The 20927-nt window shown below is 34.2% G+C and overlaps 1 protein-coding gene across 3 annotated transcripts in view; it reads left to right on the top strand.

The window, feature by feature from the left end:
* LOC114328090 (ADP-ribosylation factor GTPase-activating protein 2) overlaps positions 1-20927 on the top strand; it is a 95010-nt gene that overhangs the window by 22034 nt on the left and 52049 nt on the right. The window contains exon 4 of one of the 3 annotated variants that reach the window (XM_028276844.2): positions 12704-12751. The exons of the other annotated variants lie outside the window; for them this stretch is intronic. Coding sequence (XP_028132645.1) covers positions 12704-12751 — 48 coding nt within the window. The remainder of the gene's footprint in view (positions 1-12703; positions 12752-20927) is intronic. 3 annotated transcript variants of the gene reach the window in all.

The following is a 20927-nucleotide window of genomic DNA, read 5'->3' on the forward strand; positions in this document are numbered from 1 at the left end:
TTATACATTTTCATTTCAACCAATCTTTTCACTAAATTATTAATGATTTTAATATAATATAAAGTCATACCTACATCCACATGTAGTTATTTCAAGGTTTACTTTTACTGTATGTATTATTAGAATCCCGTTTTTAGGAATATCCCAGTTTAAGGAATACAAATTTGAGGTCCCGAAACTTTTTCATTTACTCTTTAAGGGGGTAGGTGCAAAATCTTGGTCCAATGCTATTTAAATTCATTCATTTTTTTCGAATCCTGAGAAAACTAATAAGTTTTTTGAAAAATGTAAATGCAGAAAGAACAATTACATTATTACCAAGGGCCGAAAGTCTCTGGAAAACTTCTATAATGTTTATTTTATGAAGTTAGTTCTTTAAGTTAGTTATTTTAAGTTCTAGCTGCAACAAACCATTTCTTTTTCTGTTTTAAATTGGCTGGAACGGTAATAAAAATCTTGTCAGAACTGTTTTTTGATGTATTTACACACCCAGGAACAAAACACCACTTATTTGGCTTTATTTATAATAATTAAATACGTAAAAAACTGCGCACATTCAAATACACTGAGTAAATAAGTATACAAAACTAGTCGTCGATCAAAGACGTTACGACTGCTGACGTCATAGATCGTAGCCTCGCTGCAGGGTACCGTTTTTCTAGCCTCCAAGAAAATCAACATTATGAACTCATTTATCTTAAAAAATATACATTTTTAAACAGTTTTATGATTGTTACGTTTGTATATACCTTGTAATCTATTGAATTTAACTATATTTAAAAATTAGTGAGCATCCCTATTCTGCAAGTGAGTCGATTATTTTGCTCTCAAGTGTATTTCTTGCCCAATTATTAATGTTCTCCATCTTGCTTCTTCGTCGTATATCTGTACTGTGTTTCTGCATTCTGTTAAATGCCTTCTTAATGTCCACGAAACATAAATACGCAGGTTTGTTGTATTCTAATGATATCTTGCTTGTTCTTTTGCTAATGTTAAAATTTCATTCAGTTTGTTTTCACTTTGGTTGTTAATTTTAATGTTGTGTATATTAAATTCAATTAATTCCTCTGTGTTTAATAAATTAATTCGTCTAAGAGAGGTATTAGGATGCTTGATCTCCATTCTTGTGCTATTCTGTTTTGTTCGTTTATTTTTTGGATTAGTTTTAATAGTTGTTGTGTAGTTAGACCTTGTCCTCCGTACTTTAAGAGTTCATTCGATATTCTGTCCCCTCCTGGTGATTTTCTATTTTTTAATGTCCTTAACCTCCTTTATCTCTCCCTCCTCAATGTTTATTTCTTCATTTGTCATCACTTCAGGTGTTGGTGGTTCATTATCGTCACCTTTAGCAAATAGAGATCAAAAGTGTCTGCCCATGATTCCATTTGAATGTTTCGTTTTTATTAGTTCGTTCATGTCTTTTCTTTGTCCTCTGATCATTCTCCATATTTCTTTTTGTGTTCAGTAGAAGTTGTGTTCCATCTGTTTTAAGAAGCTTTGCCAATGTTCCCGTTTTATTTCCCTTAGTAAAGTATTCGTTTCGTTTCTGATTCGTTTATAGTGGTTCTTTTTTTTTTCAAATTTTATCTTTACTTCTTCTCTAAACCATGGGCTTTTCTTTTTTGATATTCTAATATTCGTTACTTTCTTCTCTCCAAGCGATTCTGTCGCTTCGTTAATTATGTTAACTTTGGGTTTTTACCAGCATTCCTCGATTTTATCGTTTTCTAATATTTCATTCTCACTAATCTCTGATTACATTTCATCCCATTACGCGTGGAGAGTGATACAACTGGCTCCAATTGATTATGCAGAGAAAGATTCAAGGAAAAATAAGCATAGGGTGACGTAGAATATCGTAGCTGCGCAACCTGAGAGAATGGTGCGGATTTACATCAAATGAACTTTTCCGGGCAGCCGTCTCCAAAGTCCGAATAGCTATGATAATTGCAGACCTCCGTCGCGGAGATGGCACTTAAAGAAGAAGAATCTCCGATATTATTTTTCTATATAAGTATTTAGGGGATTCTGTTTTTGTCCTTCGACTCTGATTTTTATCTGTGTTGGTGCCGCTCTCTCGAAATGAGGTGAAGTGAAGTGTGAAGTATTTCCTGATGATATTTATATTACTTAATACATACTAGGCTATGGTTCCTACTTTTATTACCTGATCAAGTTCTGAAAATGTTCGTTCCAGGTAATTATGTCGTTGGTCAACACAGATTCTCTAGATTATGTTACTATGTTCACTTTACCCATTCCAAATAGATTGTTTTTGTGACTGTGATTATATTGGGTTGAGTTTTCGGAAGGTCTACGAGCGCATAGCTAACAGAATATTGTAATAACCTTTTAGTTGTAGTAACCTTATTTTCCCATTTTCTAGCAAGAGTTCCTTTAGCAACACTATGAGCTATCTCGTTATCAACAGTTCCTTTTTTCCAACAATAAAACACTGAAAACGTTTGTTTTCGATACTTCCACAACATTTATTAAAAAACTATTTGACTACAGCTGTTTCGGCAGAGTGTCTTTCTCAAGTGATTTATTTGACTGTGTGTTTGCATTTTAAAGTCCTTAACTGAAGAGGTGATGGCAACATCTTACTTTAGAAAATACAGAAAATAGAGTCAAAGTAAACAACCAATCATCAGACACATTTATAGTAAACGAAGGAGTAAGGCAGGGCGATCCTTTGTCATCATTACTCTTTAACTTATGCCTAGAAAAAATAACGCGAGAAGCAAAAATCAATAGAGAAGCACTCATATATCAAAAACGACACCAAGTTTTGGCATTTCCGGATGATGTGTGGTGTTGCTTGCAAGAGGAACAAAAGAGCAATAGGAGCAATAATATCACGTAAACCGAATGTTAAAGAAGAAATACAAGCTCGAATAATGGCAGGCAACAAAAGTGTACATGCGCTTAATGGAATGTTGAAAAGCAAGTTTTTATCAAGAAAGGCAAAAATACAGTTATACAAAACAACTATCCAACCAATAGTAACATACTGCAGTGAGACATGGACAATGACAAAAAATGAACAAAGTTTACTGGAGATCTGGGAACGGAAAATCCTGAGGAAGATATATGGAGGAATAATAAGGGACGGTTTATGGTTAAGAAGATCAAATAATGAGTTAAAGGAATTATACAATCAACCTAATATAATAGGAGTGATAAAGGCACAGAGAGTTAGATGGCGAGGTCACATAGAAAGGATGCCGAACGCGAGGACTCCAAAAAGGGTACTAAACTACAACATAGCGTCAAAAAAGAGAAAAGGAAGACCGAAAAATAGATGGAAGCAAGAGGTCGAAAAAGATATGGAAAAAATAGGGTTAGAAGGCCAGAGAAGAAAAATGAATAACAGGAAGGAATGGAGAAAAATCACATACCAAGCCAGAGAAGATCTAGGTACCTAAAAAAAAGTAAAAATGAAGAACGAACAAACTTTTCAAGCCATGGGCCTCTAAGCCTTTAGTGCTATTGTATATATATCAACGCATGAAAGGCAATCCTTCCTAACCGACAAGATTTGGTAAAACGACATATATATATCATTCGACTCGCCATAAAAATCCGCGTCGATTGGTCTGGGTCTCGTAGCGCTGCGTTGAGATTTGTTGTCGCTTAGGAAGTACGTGAATCTTAAGTATTCTCACGTTTTCAACTGACTAAGCAACAAAAAAGTCCTAATTTTCTATATATCGGTTGGTTGGACAGTTTGAGTTATAAGAAAAAACGAATAGTAATTTGTTCCTGTCTTAAAATTATATTAACCGTTAACTTAGATAAATTTACTGAAAGTAAAATCATATGCACCAAGCAGTACGGTATTTTTTCCTGTTCTAGATTTTGCTGTCATAGTCGCTTACCGATTTTTATACAAACAGAAATATCATCCAAACGTGTCCTTATACATTTGTTCCTAAAAATGTATTTGACATCATTTGTGCTTAGACATTTTTGCTTGTTGCGAAATAGGTATAAAAAAGAGCTTAGATAATTTTACATAAAAAAACGATACCGACTTGATGTCGCTTAGATAATTTTACCTGACTAATTAGTTTGGAACCGAATGTCGCTTAAATAGTTTTACTTGCCTTAGTGTTGTGCCAAACGTGTCGCTTAGATAATTTTATTTGAATTTCAAAACGAATAATAGGCGCTTAGGAGGCGCAACCATGTTTTGATTGTCGGTTATGCATAACATACTGCATACTGCTTTCGTATTATACTAGTAAGAGGACTAACTCACAATCATAAACTTATATCGAGAAACAGTCCTGATGAAGGTGAAAATTTGGCACAGCCCTCAAATAGCATGGATTTAAATACACCACACATTGATATAGCCCTAAAAGTAACTGAGATGAATAAAGAACAATCAAATAATACAAATATTGTTGAAAAGAAAAAAAACTGTTCGTAAATGCAAAAGAGACATGAAATACATCGATTACATGTCTGATCAAGAAGATTTTTCAACTTTTTACGGCGACAATGAGGATTCATACGACTGGTTGCCAGTACAAAGTGCAAGCGACGAGGAAACAAATGATGCAGAGTCAACGGGTAAAACAAGAAAAAAGAAAAAGAATTTCAGAAGAATAAAACCAACAACGAATGGATCGGGCATAGAAGAAGAAACTATAGGTGACGCTGGATTCACGGAAAGAAAAAATAATGAAAGAAAAGAAAGATCTAAGAAGAAGAGAGCTGGGGAAGAATATACAATTAAGAAGGGAGTGACAGTACCAGCCAAGAAATTTCTCCCGAATCCATGTAAAGGAAAAAAATGTGGCAATAACTGTGGATCTATCCCAGAAGAAAGAAGAGAAAGCATATTTAACCATTGCTGGAAACTGGATACAACTCGACGACGAAATTATTGGTATCATTGGCGCAAAGAGTAGGTGTGAAGCGCAAGCGCAGTGAGTCTGAAAAACGCAACTGTACTATAAAATATTTTATAAATGAAGGAGAAGGTAAGAGAAATGTATGCTTACAGTTCTTAGCAGCCACTATGAATGTTTCAGATAAAACTATTTATTTTATAGTATTGTTAAAATTGCAGAGTGGGGATATGCCAAGGAAAACATGAGAGGAAAGATGGAGCCGTCAAATAAAACCAAACAAACTACTCTGGATGCCGTTATAAACTTTATAAAAAGGTTGCCTGCTTTACCATCGCACTATGGCCGCCAAGATTCCAGTAAAGTTTATTTACCAGAAGAATTCAAGACCATACCAACTCTTTACGGAATTTATAAAAATAATGTCATTAATCAAGGTATGGATATTGTGAGTGAGAGAATTTTTCGCAAAATATTTCATGAGCAATTTAACGTCGGCTTTCATGTACCAAAGAAAGATAAGTGCAAGAAATGCCTTGTGTTTGAAAAAACCACTGATCCTGAAAAACTGAAAGAAAAAGAACAGCATGAGAAAGAAAAAGAAGAAAGTTACGCCCGTTTCAAAAGTCACAAAAAGATCCACAAAGATGATTCTTTCACATTATGCGTCAGCTTTGATCTTCAAAAGGTCTTGAATACGCCATATTCACCTTTAATTCTATTATGCTATAGTAGAAAACTGGCTGTTTATAACCTATGTTTCTACGAGAACGGCACTCGTAAAGTATTCTGTTATTATTGGGACGAATCTAATGGTAAACGAGGTGCAAATGAAGTAGCAACAATTTTGCATAAATACATTAAATCTGTTGATGCCAGAGGAAATGTTAAACGATTGCTGTTATACGGCGATTGTTGTCCAGGGCAAAACCGGAACCGCACTGTTATGGGTATGATTCACCAAACTTTGCAGGAATGTAATAATCTTGAAACAATTCAGTTGAATTTCCTACTAACTGGGCACACTTATATGCCAGTAGATACGTCTCACGCCATCATTGAAAATAACCTTAAACATACAACTGTTTATGCACCTTCCCAATGGCTCACCATTTTCTCAACTGCTAGAAAGAATCCATCGCCATTTAATGTTGACCGAATATCTTATGATCAATTTAAAAAATGGGATAACATTGGAGACAAATATTTCAAAGGAAATCTTACTGGCAAAATAAGTAAAGTTCGGATTGCAACTTTTAAGAAAGACAAACACATTAGGTGACAAACCTCACGTAATATAAATAATACCTTTAATAGGTAAATATACGAGGTTTACTTACATTTAATTAAGATTAATAACTAATTATAAAATTATACTAGGTAAATATACCTTGTATATTTATCTATTAACGATTTTATTTATATCATTTTAAAGGGCGCATGCGTTTTGCTGCTAATTGGCACCCGCGAACGCACTTATTGTTTCTATAAAAACATCTATGAATTCTGTTGTCAAATTATTCGATGTTGAAGTCCAGCCTAAGACTAGGGTCCCACTTATGTCCTGCTATAGATCACTACTGCCCATTTCCAAAAAGAAATATCACGATCTTCAGAAATTTTGTGCTCACCAAGTCATTCCAGCTTGTTTTCATCATGAATATTTGAACATTCCACGGGATGCGAATATGAAAGGTGTGTTACCAGAATCAGACGTAGAAGATCCTGATTACCATTTTTCATTTATTTTTGCTGCAGTTTTGTTTTGATATTATGTTATTAATATTAGTATTACGAGTATATTATAATTTGTGGTTGCTTTCATTTTGATGTTATAAGGTATAAGAAGTCAAAGTGTTAATAAGGCTGGTTAATAACAAGTATACGGTCGGCTTGTGTAACATTTCCTAAATAAATTTATGGGTAAATGCATTAAAATGCAATTATTGTTTCTCCGTCATCTGTTTGGATTATAAAAAGATGCAATGACATTATTAAATGCGTTTAGGCATAAATTGATTTAGGAAGCGTTACGCAAGCCCCCCTAAATAGCATATTTTTTTATAAGTTTAATTATTTGAGGTTCCAGTATTACAGTATTGACCAAATACGATTTAAAGTTGATTTTTTAACTATTATTTGTTTTGTTTGTTTGCTATCATTTGTTATATGTTTGAGATTGAATTATAGAATTCCTTACAAATTGTCTTACATAGGATATTACTCTAAGTACACTTGGTTAATTTTGCATTTAATGTGTTCTTTACCAATTATTTTTCCAATAGTTAGAGTTTTGGATCTTAACCATAGTTAAGTGTTAATGAAAGAGTACACACGAACATAATATTATGTATGAGATTTTAAAGAAACTTTTTTAACTCTGATGAGTCTTGTGATGTTAAACTGTGCACTGTGCCTTATTTGGAGTAATAATAATTAATAATAATATGTTGAGATCTCTTTCTTGTTTAAGCAAATTCTTGATGTTACTTACTTATGTTATTTAACAATTATTTAGAAGATTTTTTTTATTCGTACCCAGTGTTTATTATAAAATCCAAATTTTGTTTAAGTTCTTCATTTTTAATTCAAAAAAATACTGCAATACAATAAAAATATTGATTAAAAACAAAAATCGTTTTATTTGTTAAACTCACTCCCTACAAAAATGTCGGATAGAGTTGAAAATATTACTTTATAATAAGTAATTAGATTATTTTTCTTGAAAGACCTGACTAAAATTTAATTATTTAGTTTTTTTTTCCTATTTTTCAAAGATATTTTTTCGTTATTAATACATTTTTACCTATTTGCATATACAATAGCTTAAGTATGTAACTGAATATACTTGAAAGTTTTTTTGTAGGCTCAGGCGCATAGATAGTTGTACCTGTTATTTTTTTGGGGTAATCTTTTACTAACCAACTCTAAATGGTAAACTTGAAGTGTTAAGTAAAAATATTACTTCTTAGATAAAAGCCCACAATATTATAATGCATAAACTCTAACAAGTATTTATCTATAATGAAAAGTAAATATTTTATAAGAATTTTTCAATAAAAAAATTTTTTGATCAGCTCTCCTGCACATTTGTATAGATGTCGGTTAGGAAGGATTGCCTTTCATGCGTTGATATATATATATATATATATATATATATATATATATATATATATATATATATATATATATATATATATATATATATATATAACTGAAGAGGTTTAGGAGTGGGGAGCTGTTTGTCTCAAGTTGGTCATTCAGAATTATATCTGTGTTTTTCAATTTATTAATTTCCATAGATTCTAATATAAAGATAGTTTAAGGCCTTTATTTTGAATATGAAGAATTTGAAACTGTTCATTAAAAGAATGATTATGATCTAGAATCTAGAAGGTGGAGTGCGTATGTAGAAGTGTCTGTTTTCATATTGTTGTAAGCCCTTTTGTGTTCTGCTATCCGTTTGTCAAAGGTTCTGCCAGTTTTACCGATGTAAGTTTTCAGACAATCACCACAAGTCAGTTTGTAAACACCACTCTGTAGTTGCTTTCTCTTTCTGCTCTTATTGTTCTTAATGTATTTGCTTAAGTCGTTGTTAGTTCTGAAAGCTGGTGTTATTCCTTTCTTTTTTTTGTATCTGGCTATTTTTGTTGATATCTTGCCTGTTTATGTGATAGAGCAGAAGGTACTGGATTCTTTATGTGGTGGTGGATAGACTAATTTTAGGATTTCTTATGGGGTTTTTGGTTTAAAATTTTGTTAATTGTTTGTTCGTTGTAGCCATTGTTTACTGCTATTTGCTTAATGATGTTCAGTGTTCTATCTCGAAGTTATTTTTTGACATGGGAATTTCTGTCAGTCTATGTATCATGCTATGGTAGGCTGTTAATTTATGTTGTGTAGGATGGAAAGATGAATTGTGTATAGTTGTGTCAATATGGGTAGGTTTATGAAATACGGAGAACTCATGTTTGTTGTGCAGTCTGGTTACATATAGAAAGTTTATGGACTTATTCTGTTTCTATTGTAAACTCAATATAGTCTAAGAGCTAGTGAACCCTCCGACTAACGGTCGTTCTGTAAGGCTAGAAATTTTTCTAGTGATAATTCATAGCACACCAAGGCTAAAAACCATGACCTGGCAGGCCTCAGTGGTGCACGTGTATCTACCAGATGAATCGAAAAGTGCAAATTTAGGTAGTAAAATAAACTTTCTCCTGTAAGGTTTAAATTTAAGTATGTGTTCGAGTAAGTCATTCATAAGAAATGTGTACAATGACAGGCGATTCTGAAGAGCATAAGACCTTGCCAGGCGAAGGTAAAGATTAGGGGTTTTTCCTAAAATTATTCTTTTTGCATCGAACAAAATTTTTTTAGGTTTTTTGTCTTAGATTTTTCTCTTAAGTTAATAGTTTTTGTTATATAAGCGATTGAAAATTTTGAAAATTGCGAAATCGGCCATTTTTAACCCTAAATCGGACATTTATCTAAAAATTTCAATGTTGCCAAGATACGTAGATATTCTTTAAACATTAATTGATCCCGAAGAGTTTTTTGCAATAAAATATCGAAAACCCCTTTGTTTTTTTAATTGCTAATCGAGCAGGTGCGACACTGTAGTATAAGTGAGGACGTTTGAGTTTGCATAAATTCATTATCTCGAGAATGGGCAAATTTCAAGAGAAATCCTCAGACAGGTCGATTTTTATTTTTAAATTAGGACTTTTTGGTATATATATAATACTAGTGACGTCATCCATCTGAGCTTGATGACGTAATCGATGATTTTTTTAAATGAGAGTAGGGGTTGTGTGATAGCTCATTTGAAAGGTTATTGAATTTTCTATTCACTAATATAAACATTAACATAATTATTTGTACAGGGTGTACAAAAAATTTTTTTTTATTAAATTAACTTTGATTAAATTTGACAAATAGAAGAAACATTTTTTTTGTACACCCTGTATAAATAATTATGTTAATGTTTATATTACTGAATAGAGAATTAAATAACCTTTCAAATGAGCTATGACACAACCCCTACTCTTATTTAAAAAAATCATCGATTACGTCATCACGCCCAGATGGATGACGTCACTAGTATTATATATATGCCAAAAAGTCCCAATTCAAAAATAAAAATCGACCTGTCTGAGGATTTCTCTTGAAATTTGCCAATTCTCGAGATAATGAATTTATGTAAACTCAAACGTCCTCACTTATACTACAGTGGCGCACACGCTTGATTAGCAATTAAAAAAAACAAAGGGGTTTTCGATATTTTATTGCAAAAAACTCTTCGGGATTTCATCATTCAATGTTTAAAGAATATCTACGTACCTTGGCAACATTGAAATTTTTAGATCAATATCCGATTTAGGGTTAAAAATGGCCGATTTCTCAATTTTCAAAATTTTCAATCGCTCATATAACAAAAACTATTAACTTAAGAGAAAAATCACTAAAGACGTTTTCGGTTTGAAATGATTCACAAAAACCTAAAAAAAAATTGTTCGATGCAAAAAGAATAATTTTAGGAAAAACCCATAATCTTTCCCCTCGCCTGGCAAGGTCTTATGCTCTTCAGAATCGCCTGTCATTGTACACATTTCTTCTAAATGACTTACTCAAACACATACTTAAATTTAAACCTTACAGGAGAAAGTTTATTTTACCCCCTAAATTTGCACTTTTCGATTCACCTGGTAGATACACGTGCACCACTGAGGCCTGCCAGGTCATGGTTTTTAGCCTTGGAGTGCTATGAATTATCACTAGAAAAATTTTTAGCCTTACAGGACGACCGTTAGTCGGAGGGTTCACTAGCTCTTAGACTAATATTACTATGGAGTAAATTAATGTATGATAAAAATTAGTTCCTTTTTTATGCCCTAGCACCCGTATCAAAGCTACTTTGCACAACTTCAGCAATTGCTTAAGGGATTTTTTCAGTTAGGTATATGCTGTTAGAGAGTCACAAGCTGTAAAGTCTGTGGTGCAGCTTAATTATTTGAGACAATAAATATTTTTTCCTAATAAGGTGGTTTTTTCAAGCACTTTTGAGCACAACTTTTAAATTCAAATATTCGCTTTTTAAACATAAATTTAAATGTACAGGATGATTCGCACAAGTCTAGCATACTCCATCCTGTTTATTTTGAATTAATCACTCTGTATATTTTTAATGTTTTTAGAAGCTACTTAATAACCTCATCTCATAAAAGTATATTATGTAGGGTGTATTATGAATATTGACGGTGAAATTTTTAAATTCATGTATAATTTCAGTTGACATTAAATATATAAAATGGTTAAATTATAATTAATCGCACTTTAAATGATGGCATTTTTTAAAATTAGCTAAATACAGACATCAATTTTTTAAACCAACTATCAATACGTTGGGTTTTGTGTTTAATTTCTTGACGAAAATTATACATAATTTCAAAATTTCATCTTGTATTATTTCTAATGGAACCTACATAATAGGTTTATTAGACCGGGCTACAATTGCCTTAATCACCGTATTCGCGGTGTGCAAGTACTTGGAAGGGAAACGAGAAACGACCGTGCGCGAGTCGCGGAGAAATATTGCAACTATCTTAAATAATTCATATTGTCAATTGAAATTGTCAAATTGACGTATATTTCATACCTTCTGTCATTGAAGCAGAAAAATAATATATTGCTCCACAATATTGATATGATATGCAATTATTATATAAAGGTAAATTTAATTAATTGTATTTTGCTTGCAGTACTGCATTTTAATAACTAATTTTATTTACTACATACAATTGTTTACGTTTGCATAACATAACCTGCATCTTATTTTTTCTTCTTATTATTTTTTTGGACTATGGTCTTGACAATTATTCAGCAACCAGGACTAATATAATTGGCCAATATAATTAAAAGTGCGAATAAAAGTACAGAGCGTAGAAATAGAGGTCGCTTTGCCGAACTTGCACGGTCCCAATACAGTTAAATTCATGTTTATAAAGCGCACATTTAAATTTAAAAGTTGGTGTTTACCAGCGTTTTTGATAATTTCCTAAAATAAGTACGAAAACAATTTTATTTCATAGGTAGTTTTCACACTGTATAATTTCAAAATCTCACCCTGTTATATTGATAATAGACCCTTCATGATGTAGTTATTTGAGATCAGGTTGTTAGGGAACTTTTATAGTTATTAAGGTACCAAGGGTATTATAAGGATAATAACGCTTGAGGTCAATGGTGTATATACCGAGGGCCTTTGGCCCGAGGGATATACGTTGACCGAAAGCGTTATTATCTATAATACCCGTGGCGCCTTCAACGTTTAATGTTCGACTAAATTATTCTTTATGTGCAAAAAATTTGAATGAATTTTGAATTAGTTAGTTTTCAAATAAGTACATTTACCAGCTATACTCGTAACGTAATTGTGGTAACCATAGTTTTACTTAGGTTATTATTTGTCAACTTGACAGTATTTAACTAGTTATTTAAATTGAATGCCCTAGGGCGCTATTTTTCAAAATAACGCCTAGGGCATTATATCATACTTAGCTGACTTCGAAATCATGTCATTATTATTTATCAAATAATATACCAGTCGGGCATTAAAAATATAAAAATACAGGATGTTCCATTAAAAATAAAACTTATGGCCTATGATAAAACTGCGTGAATCATCCTAGTTATTAAAATTCATGTTCAGCGTTTTTTATAATTTTTTAAAACATTGATAAAAATAATTTTATTCCATGAGTGGTTTTCACCCTGTACACTGTCTTGAATCTGTAACAAATATAAGATTGGAGATAAAATACTAATTATTATACTTTTTCTAGTCAACGCCAACGAAATATAGTGCTTTCTTCCTTGAGGAGAATAAACAGGTAGGCGTTGGCTTATTTTTTGCCACGCTTATAGGCGCTTTAGTCTCATTATGTTTAACTACTAACAAACATTTTTTTATTTTGTTATGCCGTGTGAGTTATTTCAGTTGGCGTACCTTCAATACACCAAAAAAGGAAAAGCCATGATAAAAGATTCATTAAATGTTGAATAGTAGAAAGAAAGCAACAACGCAGAATTAACAAAACCTAAGAAATTGTTTTGCATCGTAATTTACTTTATCACATTTTCACAAAACTCTAGTCGTAGATCAAAATCATTTTCAGGTTTATAGGGACGACTGTAGCTCAGCGGTTAGGCTACTGGCATTCTAAGAGACAAAGCACGAGTTCGATCCTCGGCACCATCAACGACACTTTAATTTCTAAACATGATACGAGCCGTCCCCGTGCTTCGGAGGTCACGTAAAGCCGCCGGTTCCCTGGGCTAGTGAGCATTGACACTAGCTACGTGACTAGTAATTTAATCATTGCCAATCTTGCCATGTCTGTTCTAATTTTTATTTCTATGTGACTATCTATTTTATCATTTATAGTGCAACCAAGGTATTTGGACTTTCTGTCGGTCTAGACTCTAGACTGTCCAGTTCGCTGAGGCGCAGTCAGTCGATCGACAAGTTTAGTGGATTTGCGATCGACGACGGTTACAGCCTCAGCCAGGTCATGAAATTAATAAAAGGTAAACTTCGTCGGTAGTATAAAATTCAATAGAATCTACGGCTTGGTCTGGAATAACTGGCGTCTGATTGGCCTATGGAGGAGCGGTACGCCAAGGGATAAGGGCTTGCGGCTTGGTGATACTCCTTCATAGATCCCTACCGAAGGGCGTTGACGCCTAATAACGGTGTATACATACAACTCTTTCTAATAGGTTACTGTCCACTAATATTTGGGCTTGATTATATTGCTCTCTATTCATCATCATCATCGTCATGGTGCTACAGCCCTATAAAAGAGCCTTCCCAAGTCTATTACGCCAGTCAGCTCTATTCATTGCCAGCAGTTGCCAGTTTGCTGCGCCTATTTTTCTACCATCCTCATCTACATTATCCTTACATCTGAGTTTTGACCTACCCCTATGTCTGCTTCCCAGAGGTTGTGACTGTGCCATAAGGATTCTTCTAGGAGGGTTGTTCTGCTGTGATCTTGCTAGATATCCTGCCCATCTTAGTCTTCCTAGTTTTATAAGAGGTATTACGTCTTTACCATCAAATATGTTTATATCTATGGTATATCTCGTAGTTGCACCTCCTCCTTTAAACACCATTTTCACAGATCCCCCTCTCCCCCCCCCCCCCACAAACCCGAACGCTCAAAATGGTGCGACTTTTTTCTGAACATTATGTGGACCGTGGACCATATAGAATAATTTGGTGTTGAAGGATAACTTTCACTTTGGATGCCTGGGTTATGCCATGTTTTGGATCAATTGTATCATACTATTACCGTATATTGCTTTATTGATCTAATGGAATGTACGGTAAACTACCGTTACGACCTTTTGTAGTGACGACCGAAATCGTATTGTGTGAAAGTAGCGTAAGTTTTAGCGTTATCTGTTGTCCAGTCCAAACAGATTTGCGCCTGCCACTGTTTCGTTTCCACGATTAACTTTACTATTTACTAACGAATACCTCTAAAATGGCCGCTTTTAAAATTTGCGCGAAGAAACACTCACCGTAATTAGTGTTTGCTACATATCTTCCTTCATGGTCTTCTTCTACCAAAGAAAAATATGAGAAATTACCAGATTGAATGCCACTTTGGAAGCGTTAGTGCTTATATCATAAAAATTGATCCTAATAAGTACTGAAATAATATAGATTGGTAACAAATCAGATAAGTTGATGTTCTTTCTTTTTCATTATTCAATATCTAAGCCTTTCCTTTTTTAGTAAGTATTTACTAGTTGGTAATTGAAATGTGTTACCGAGGTTCTATATGCCAAAGCACGTACATAATACGGAAGGTAATCCTCCAAAACAATTAAAGTAAGCAAGTAAATTGTAAAATTATAAAATCTTAATATTTTATGTTAAGTACTTGATGATTACAATATGTTTATAGTATGTTTAAATATTTATCATCAGTCCGTGTACATTACGTGTTTCTTACAATGTTATTCAAGGAAGTAAAACATCTTATCTGTGGTTGGTATCATCGAATTGTAGCAATATTTTCGGTTATTATAAGTCGTAATGTTCGTTCCTATACAAGATTTTTTATAGGTTATGCCTATATAATTTGAAATAACTGAGGTCTGAGACATTCAAAAATGGAAGAAACACGTTCAAAACCCCCAATAAAGGTTTCCAAAACCCCCACGGTTTGGGTGATTTGAACGTGTTTCTCCAGCAGTCATGAGTCAGTTACTCTAAATTATACATATAAAAATCTGAAAAAATAAATTATAAATATAGCTTTTGATAAAATACACAAAATAAAAAAATAGTCATGCAGCCATCTTAAAAAAAATTACACACTTTTTCGAAAAAAAAATATTTTGAGGTTATGTACTCTCAACCTACGGGCATGTAAAAAAATAGACATGTTTTGTAAAAGTCTCAACTAATCGTGTGAATTTTTTGAAATTTTTAAATTGATTGCATCCCACCTAAAAAATAAAAACTAATAAATAACGTTTTTGGGGGTAGGGGGAGTGGAGGTTTATAATTACCTCAAGTCTTATATTATAATCGCAGAGAACGTACAAAAAATTGAAAAAGAAATTAATTCTATGAGTATATTGCCTATTTCTACTCTTTCTTACTCTTTTTCTTTAAGGTACTGTTTTGTTTTATGCCCAATTTTTCTGGGTATTTCATGTCGTTGATTTTTTTATTTATCTGATTTTTATAGATATTTAATTCCATTCTACACCGCGCGTCAGAGAAATGGACCACCCACAAAATTTAGACATTTTTATATTTTTTTTTTATATATTTCTTCATTTTTTTTATCTGTTTTGTGTTAATTAATTAAATGAATTATCGGATGTACTGAGAAGCTAGACCGAGCCTTCAAAGAGAATAAACAAATTCACAAAACTTAGTAAATCATAAAATTCTCAGAACTCATTATTTACGAATCAACGAAGCTTCATGAAATTGATTGGTTTGACAACTGCGTGAACTATTGTAGTATTTTATATCTTACAGTTATAGTCCATGAGGCAGCGCTGAAAAATCTCTTTGAATTTACTAAAGCTAGATTTTTCACAGTTGATTACTGTGATTGTATAGAGAAACATACTGCGGTCGGTCAAGCGAAACGTAGAACAGGGGTTATTGAGAGGGTATCAAAGTTGCTTTCCTACGAAGGTAATTAAATCCATTTACTAAGGCTGAAAATCAGTACACACATTCTAAATTAAATATAAATAAAAGTTATTATAGTCGGTCAGCTGTATGACGGGACAGAGCAGGTCGGTCGGCCCCAATGAATGTACAGGGTTATTCACGATATTTTGACCCCCTTGTAAACTGCTTTATTTACAGAATTAGAAAAAAATGTAAAATACAAAAGTTATTCGATTGTTAAGTTATGATTTTTTGACATATATATCGTACTAGTGACGTGATCCATTTGGGCGTGATGACGAAATCGACTATTTTTTTAAATGGGAATAGGGGTCGAGTGCTAGCTCATTTGAAAGGTTATTCAATTCCCTATTCAGTAATATAAACATTAACATGATTAATTATACAGGGTGTCCAAAAAATTTGTTTAATTAAATTAATTGTTTAATTAATAATTCAAAAAAAAATTGAATAACCTTTCAAATGAGCCAGCACACGATCCCTATTCTCATTTAAAAAATAGTCGATTACGTCATCACGCCCAGATGGATGACGTCACTAGTACGATATATATGTAAAAAAATCATAATTAAAAATCGAATAACTCTTGTATTTTACATTTTTTTCTAATTCTGTAAATAAAGCAGTTTACAAGGGTGTCAAAATATAGTGAATAACCCTACACATTCATTGGGACCGACCGACCGGCTTTGTCCCGTCATACAGCTGACCGACTATAATAACTTTTATTTATATTCAATTTAGAATGTGTGTACTGATTTTCAGCCTTAGTAAATAGATTTAATTACCTTCGTAGGAAAGCATCTTTGATACCCTCTCAGTAACCCCTGTTCTACGTTTCGCTTGACCGACCGCAGTATGTTTCTCTACACAATCACAGTAATCAACTGTGAAAAATTTTGCTTTAGTAAATTCAAAGAGATTTTTCAGCGCTGCCTCTCCGTCTATTAATTACACTTGCCTCTTTAGGCAAGCCGCACACCAAAGAAACATGAAACGTAAAACATGAAACGTAAAACACGTTTCTTGAAAATTAAACACGGCTAAACAAATCTTGAAGTCCGCCTACCAATGAAACGAGTGTGATTCATGCTCATAAAACATTTTTATTTTCGGAGAGTTTCATAAATGGCCGGACGTTTATTTATTTATTAGTGTTTTATTTCCATGAAACGGGATTTACGTTTCATGTTTCTTTGATGTGCGGCCTTACGGTGAATTGTATTGCTTAATAACGATGGAAAAATATCGAAAGTCTGTTCAGATTGTTACATTGCTGGAAAATGGAGCAAGCCAAAGGGATGTGAATATGTGAAGACAATTGAATGTTAGTCGTCCAATGTGCAGATAACTTACCAACGATTTCTTGAGACCGGGCACGGGTGCAAAAAAGAAGATCACAGTCAGAGAAAATCGCTTTCTCACTATTGCTGCATTGAGAAACCGGACGCCAACTGTTAAAATGCTCCAAAGCTATATTCAGCAAGCCCAAGCACCAGTGATCAGCGTTTCTACTGTTCGACAAAGATTAAAAGAATTGGGTTTGATAGCATGCAATACAGCAACAGGGCCATTACTTACTCCTGCTCACAAAAGACGCAGACTTACATTTGTTTGTGAACACGTCAATTGGACAGTAGACGATTGGGAAAAGGTATTGGTTACGGATAAGTATAGAATGTCAATTTATGGTAAAGAGGGTCGAAATGAAATATATGGTCCACAGAAGGACTTGATAGCGTTCTACTATAGTCGGTTCGCTAAACTCAGACACAACTTTCTAGTGATTTATTAAGTAATTTGGCAAAAAAATAATTACTAAATAGTTAGTAATTTTGCCACTTTTGGCAAAATTGGCCAAGAACAATAAAATTACCTACTAAAATCACTAGCCAGTTGTGTCTGAGTTTAGCGAACCAACTATACCTGCACTCTCGGTCACTCCGGGTTACTCTAGTGGTGGCTCAGTAATTTTTGGGCAAGGATCTCTTTTGAGGCACACATGGATCACATCTTGATCCCGATACAAAACGGAGATCCTACATCATGTGATGCCACATGCTGGTTTATTGGTAATGGCTTTCTGCTAATGTAAGATAATGCGAGCTCACATACGGTAAGGATTTAACACAGTATCTTGAAGATGTTCTTCTTCTTCAAGTGTCCTGTCTGTTGCGAACGTTGGCTATTAAGGGCGCGGCTCCATTAGTGCGTTGCGCTGCGTTCATTGTATGCCACACCTGCCTTGCGATGACACTGCCATCGAAGAACACCCTTGTCCGTCGATCCGTTGAAACATCGCAACTGATCGACGAAACGCCGCGCAACGCACTGATGGGGCCTCGTCTCGATGCGTTGTTCCGTTGCGACGTCACAACGCACTAAAGGGGACACGTCCCGATGCGTTGTTCCGTTTCGATGTCGCAACGCAGCGCAACGCACTAATGGGGCCTCGCTCTAACATGGCAATTCTGATATTGCTTACAGCACTTCTGAGTAGTTCGACCTATGTGAAGATGTTGGTATTCCAAAAATGGACTGGCCTGATGAAAGTACAGACATTATTCCTATTGAGCAAATATGGAGCTTTCTCAAAAGGCGTTTAAGACCGGTGTCGTGTACCTTCTCCAATAACATGTGAAGTGTGAAGAGATTCAAAACTTTTTCATTAAGAGATGGACAACTTTCTCCAAAAGGACATCGAAAACGTGATCAGTTCTATGCCAAATGATGAGTGGTATCCAGAATCGTGGTGGCAACACACATTATTAAAACGAGTGGTGCTTGCATTTTCTTGACTCTATAATTCAATTATTACTATAACTGTAACTGTAATGGTACATCAAAATTATCAATACAGTTATTATTTTCTCAAATTTACTTCTTCTCCCTCTTGTTGCTAATAATAATGTCGGGTTACGTGCTACAAAAGTAACTGAGTCAATACACAATAGATTTAAAAAATGAATAACCATTTTCAATTTCGTTGCAACACGAAACTACAGCCGCATCATATTCTAGTTCAATCGGAGAGTGCAGCAAACACCTCTACCGGTTTCGAAACTTATTAGTCTCTCATCAGGAGGCACATGCTGCTCTCTCTGACCCAACCAGGACAAACCCCGGCGTGCCGTTACGGATTGCAACGAACGAAATGGCAGGGATGTCCTAGCGGCAACTGCTAGCAAAAGACCAAGTTTTCAATCTAATAGCACATAAAACAACATCCAAAAATGTTATTCTACATCCTACCAGACTGAAAACAATGGGAACCTTCTCTGGTTACACCTCCGAGGCTTCTAAAATTTGCAAGCCATAACGGATGCTGAGACTAAAGAAGATGAGGGAATTTACTGCGCAGCGCGGTAAAGTTCCAACGAGAATGGTTCCCTTCGTACTCCAATCAGAGTAAACATGTAAATCAAAAATGAATAACCATTTTCAATTTCGTTGCAACACAAAACTACAGCCGCATCATATTCTAGTTCAATCAGAGAGTGCAGCAAGCACCTCTACCGGTTTCGAAACTTATTAGTCTCTCATCAGGAGGCACATAATGCTGCTCTCTCTGACCCAACCAGGACAAACCCCGGTGTGCAGTTACGGATTGAAACGAAAAAACGAACAAAAGACTAAGTTTTCAATCTTCAACATAAACACATAAAATAACAATAAAAATGTTACTCTACATCCCACCAAATTGAAAACATTATGTGCCTCCTGATGTGAGACTAATAAGTTTCGAAACCGATAGAGGTGCTTGCTGCACTCTCTGATTGAACTAGAATATGATGCGGCTGTAGTTTCGTGTTGCAATGAAATTGAAAACGGTTATTCATTTTTGATTTACATGTTTACTCTGATTGGAGTACGAAGGGAACCATTCTCGTTGGAACTTTACCGCGCTGAACAGATGGGACGTGAATTATAAATTGTAAAATTCCCTCATCTTCTTTAGTCTCAGTATCCGTTATGACTTGCAAATTTTAGAAGCCTCGGAGGTGTAACCAGAGAAGGTTCCCATTGTTTTCAATATGGTGGGATGTAGAGTAATATTTTTAGTGTTATTTTATGTGCTATTAGATTGAAAACTTGGTCTTTTGCTAGCAGTTGCCGCTAGGGCATCTCTGCCATTTCGTTCGTTGCAATCCGTAACTGCACGCCGGGGTTTGTCCTGGTTGGATCAGAGAGAGCAGCATATGTGCCTCCTGATGAGAGACTAATAAGTTTCGAAACCGGTAAAGGTGCTTGCTGCACTCTCTGATTGAACTAGAATATGATGCGGCTGTAGTTTCGTGTTGCAACAAAATTGAAAATGGTTATTTATTTTTGATTTACATGTTTACTCTGATTGGAGTACGAAGGGAACCATTCTCGTTGGAACTTTACCGCGCTGAGCAGATGGGACGTGAATTATAAATTGTAAAATTCCCTCATCTTCTTTAGTCTCAGCATCCGTTATGGCTTGCAAATTTTAGAAGCCTCGGAGGTGTAACCAGAGAAGGTTCCCATTGTTTTCAATCTGGTGGGATGTAGACTAATACTTTTAGTGTTATTTTATGTGCTATTAGATTGAAAACTTAGTCTTTTACAATAGATTTAATTTGATATACGTAAGAAAAAAAAATCAAAAATGTCTAAATATTGTAGGTGGCCCGTTGTCTCTGACGCGCAGTTTAAAATATCAACTGATATGGAAATAATTATTATATTTTCTATTACGTGGCTATTATTTTTAATAAGTTGGGTAATACGATAAAAAGTTCTATTCATGTGTTACTTTAGTGTATATAGTTTACAGTTTATGTTAATTTTTATTAATAAAGTATGGCGTGGGA

This window comes from Diabrotica virgifera, chromosome 3 (genome assembly GCF_917563875.1).
Source record: "Diabrotica virgifera virgifera chromosome 3, PGI_DIABVI_V3a".
Classification (NCBI taxonomy): domain Eukaryota; kingdom Metazoa; phylum Arthropoda; class Insecta; order Coleoptera; family Chrysomelidae; genus Diabrotica; species Diabrotica virgifera.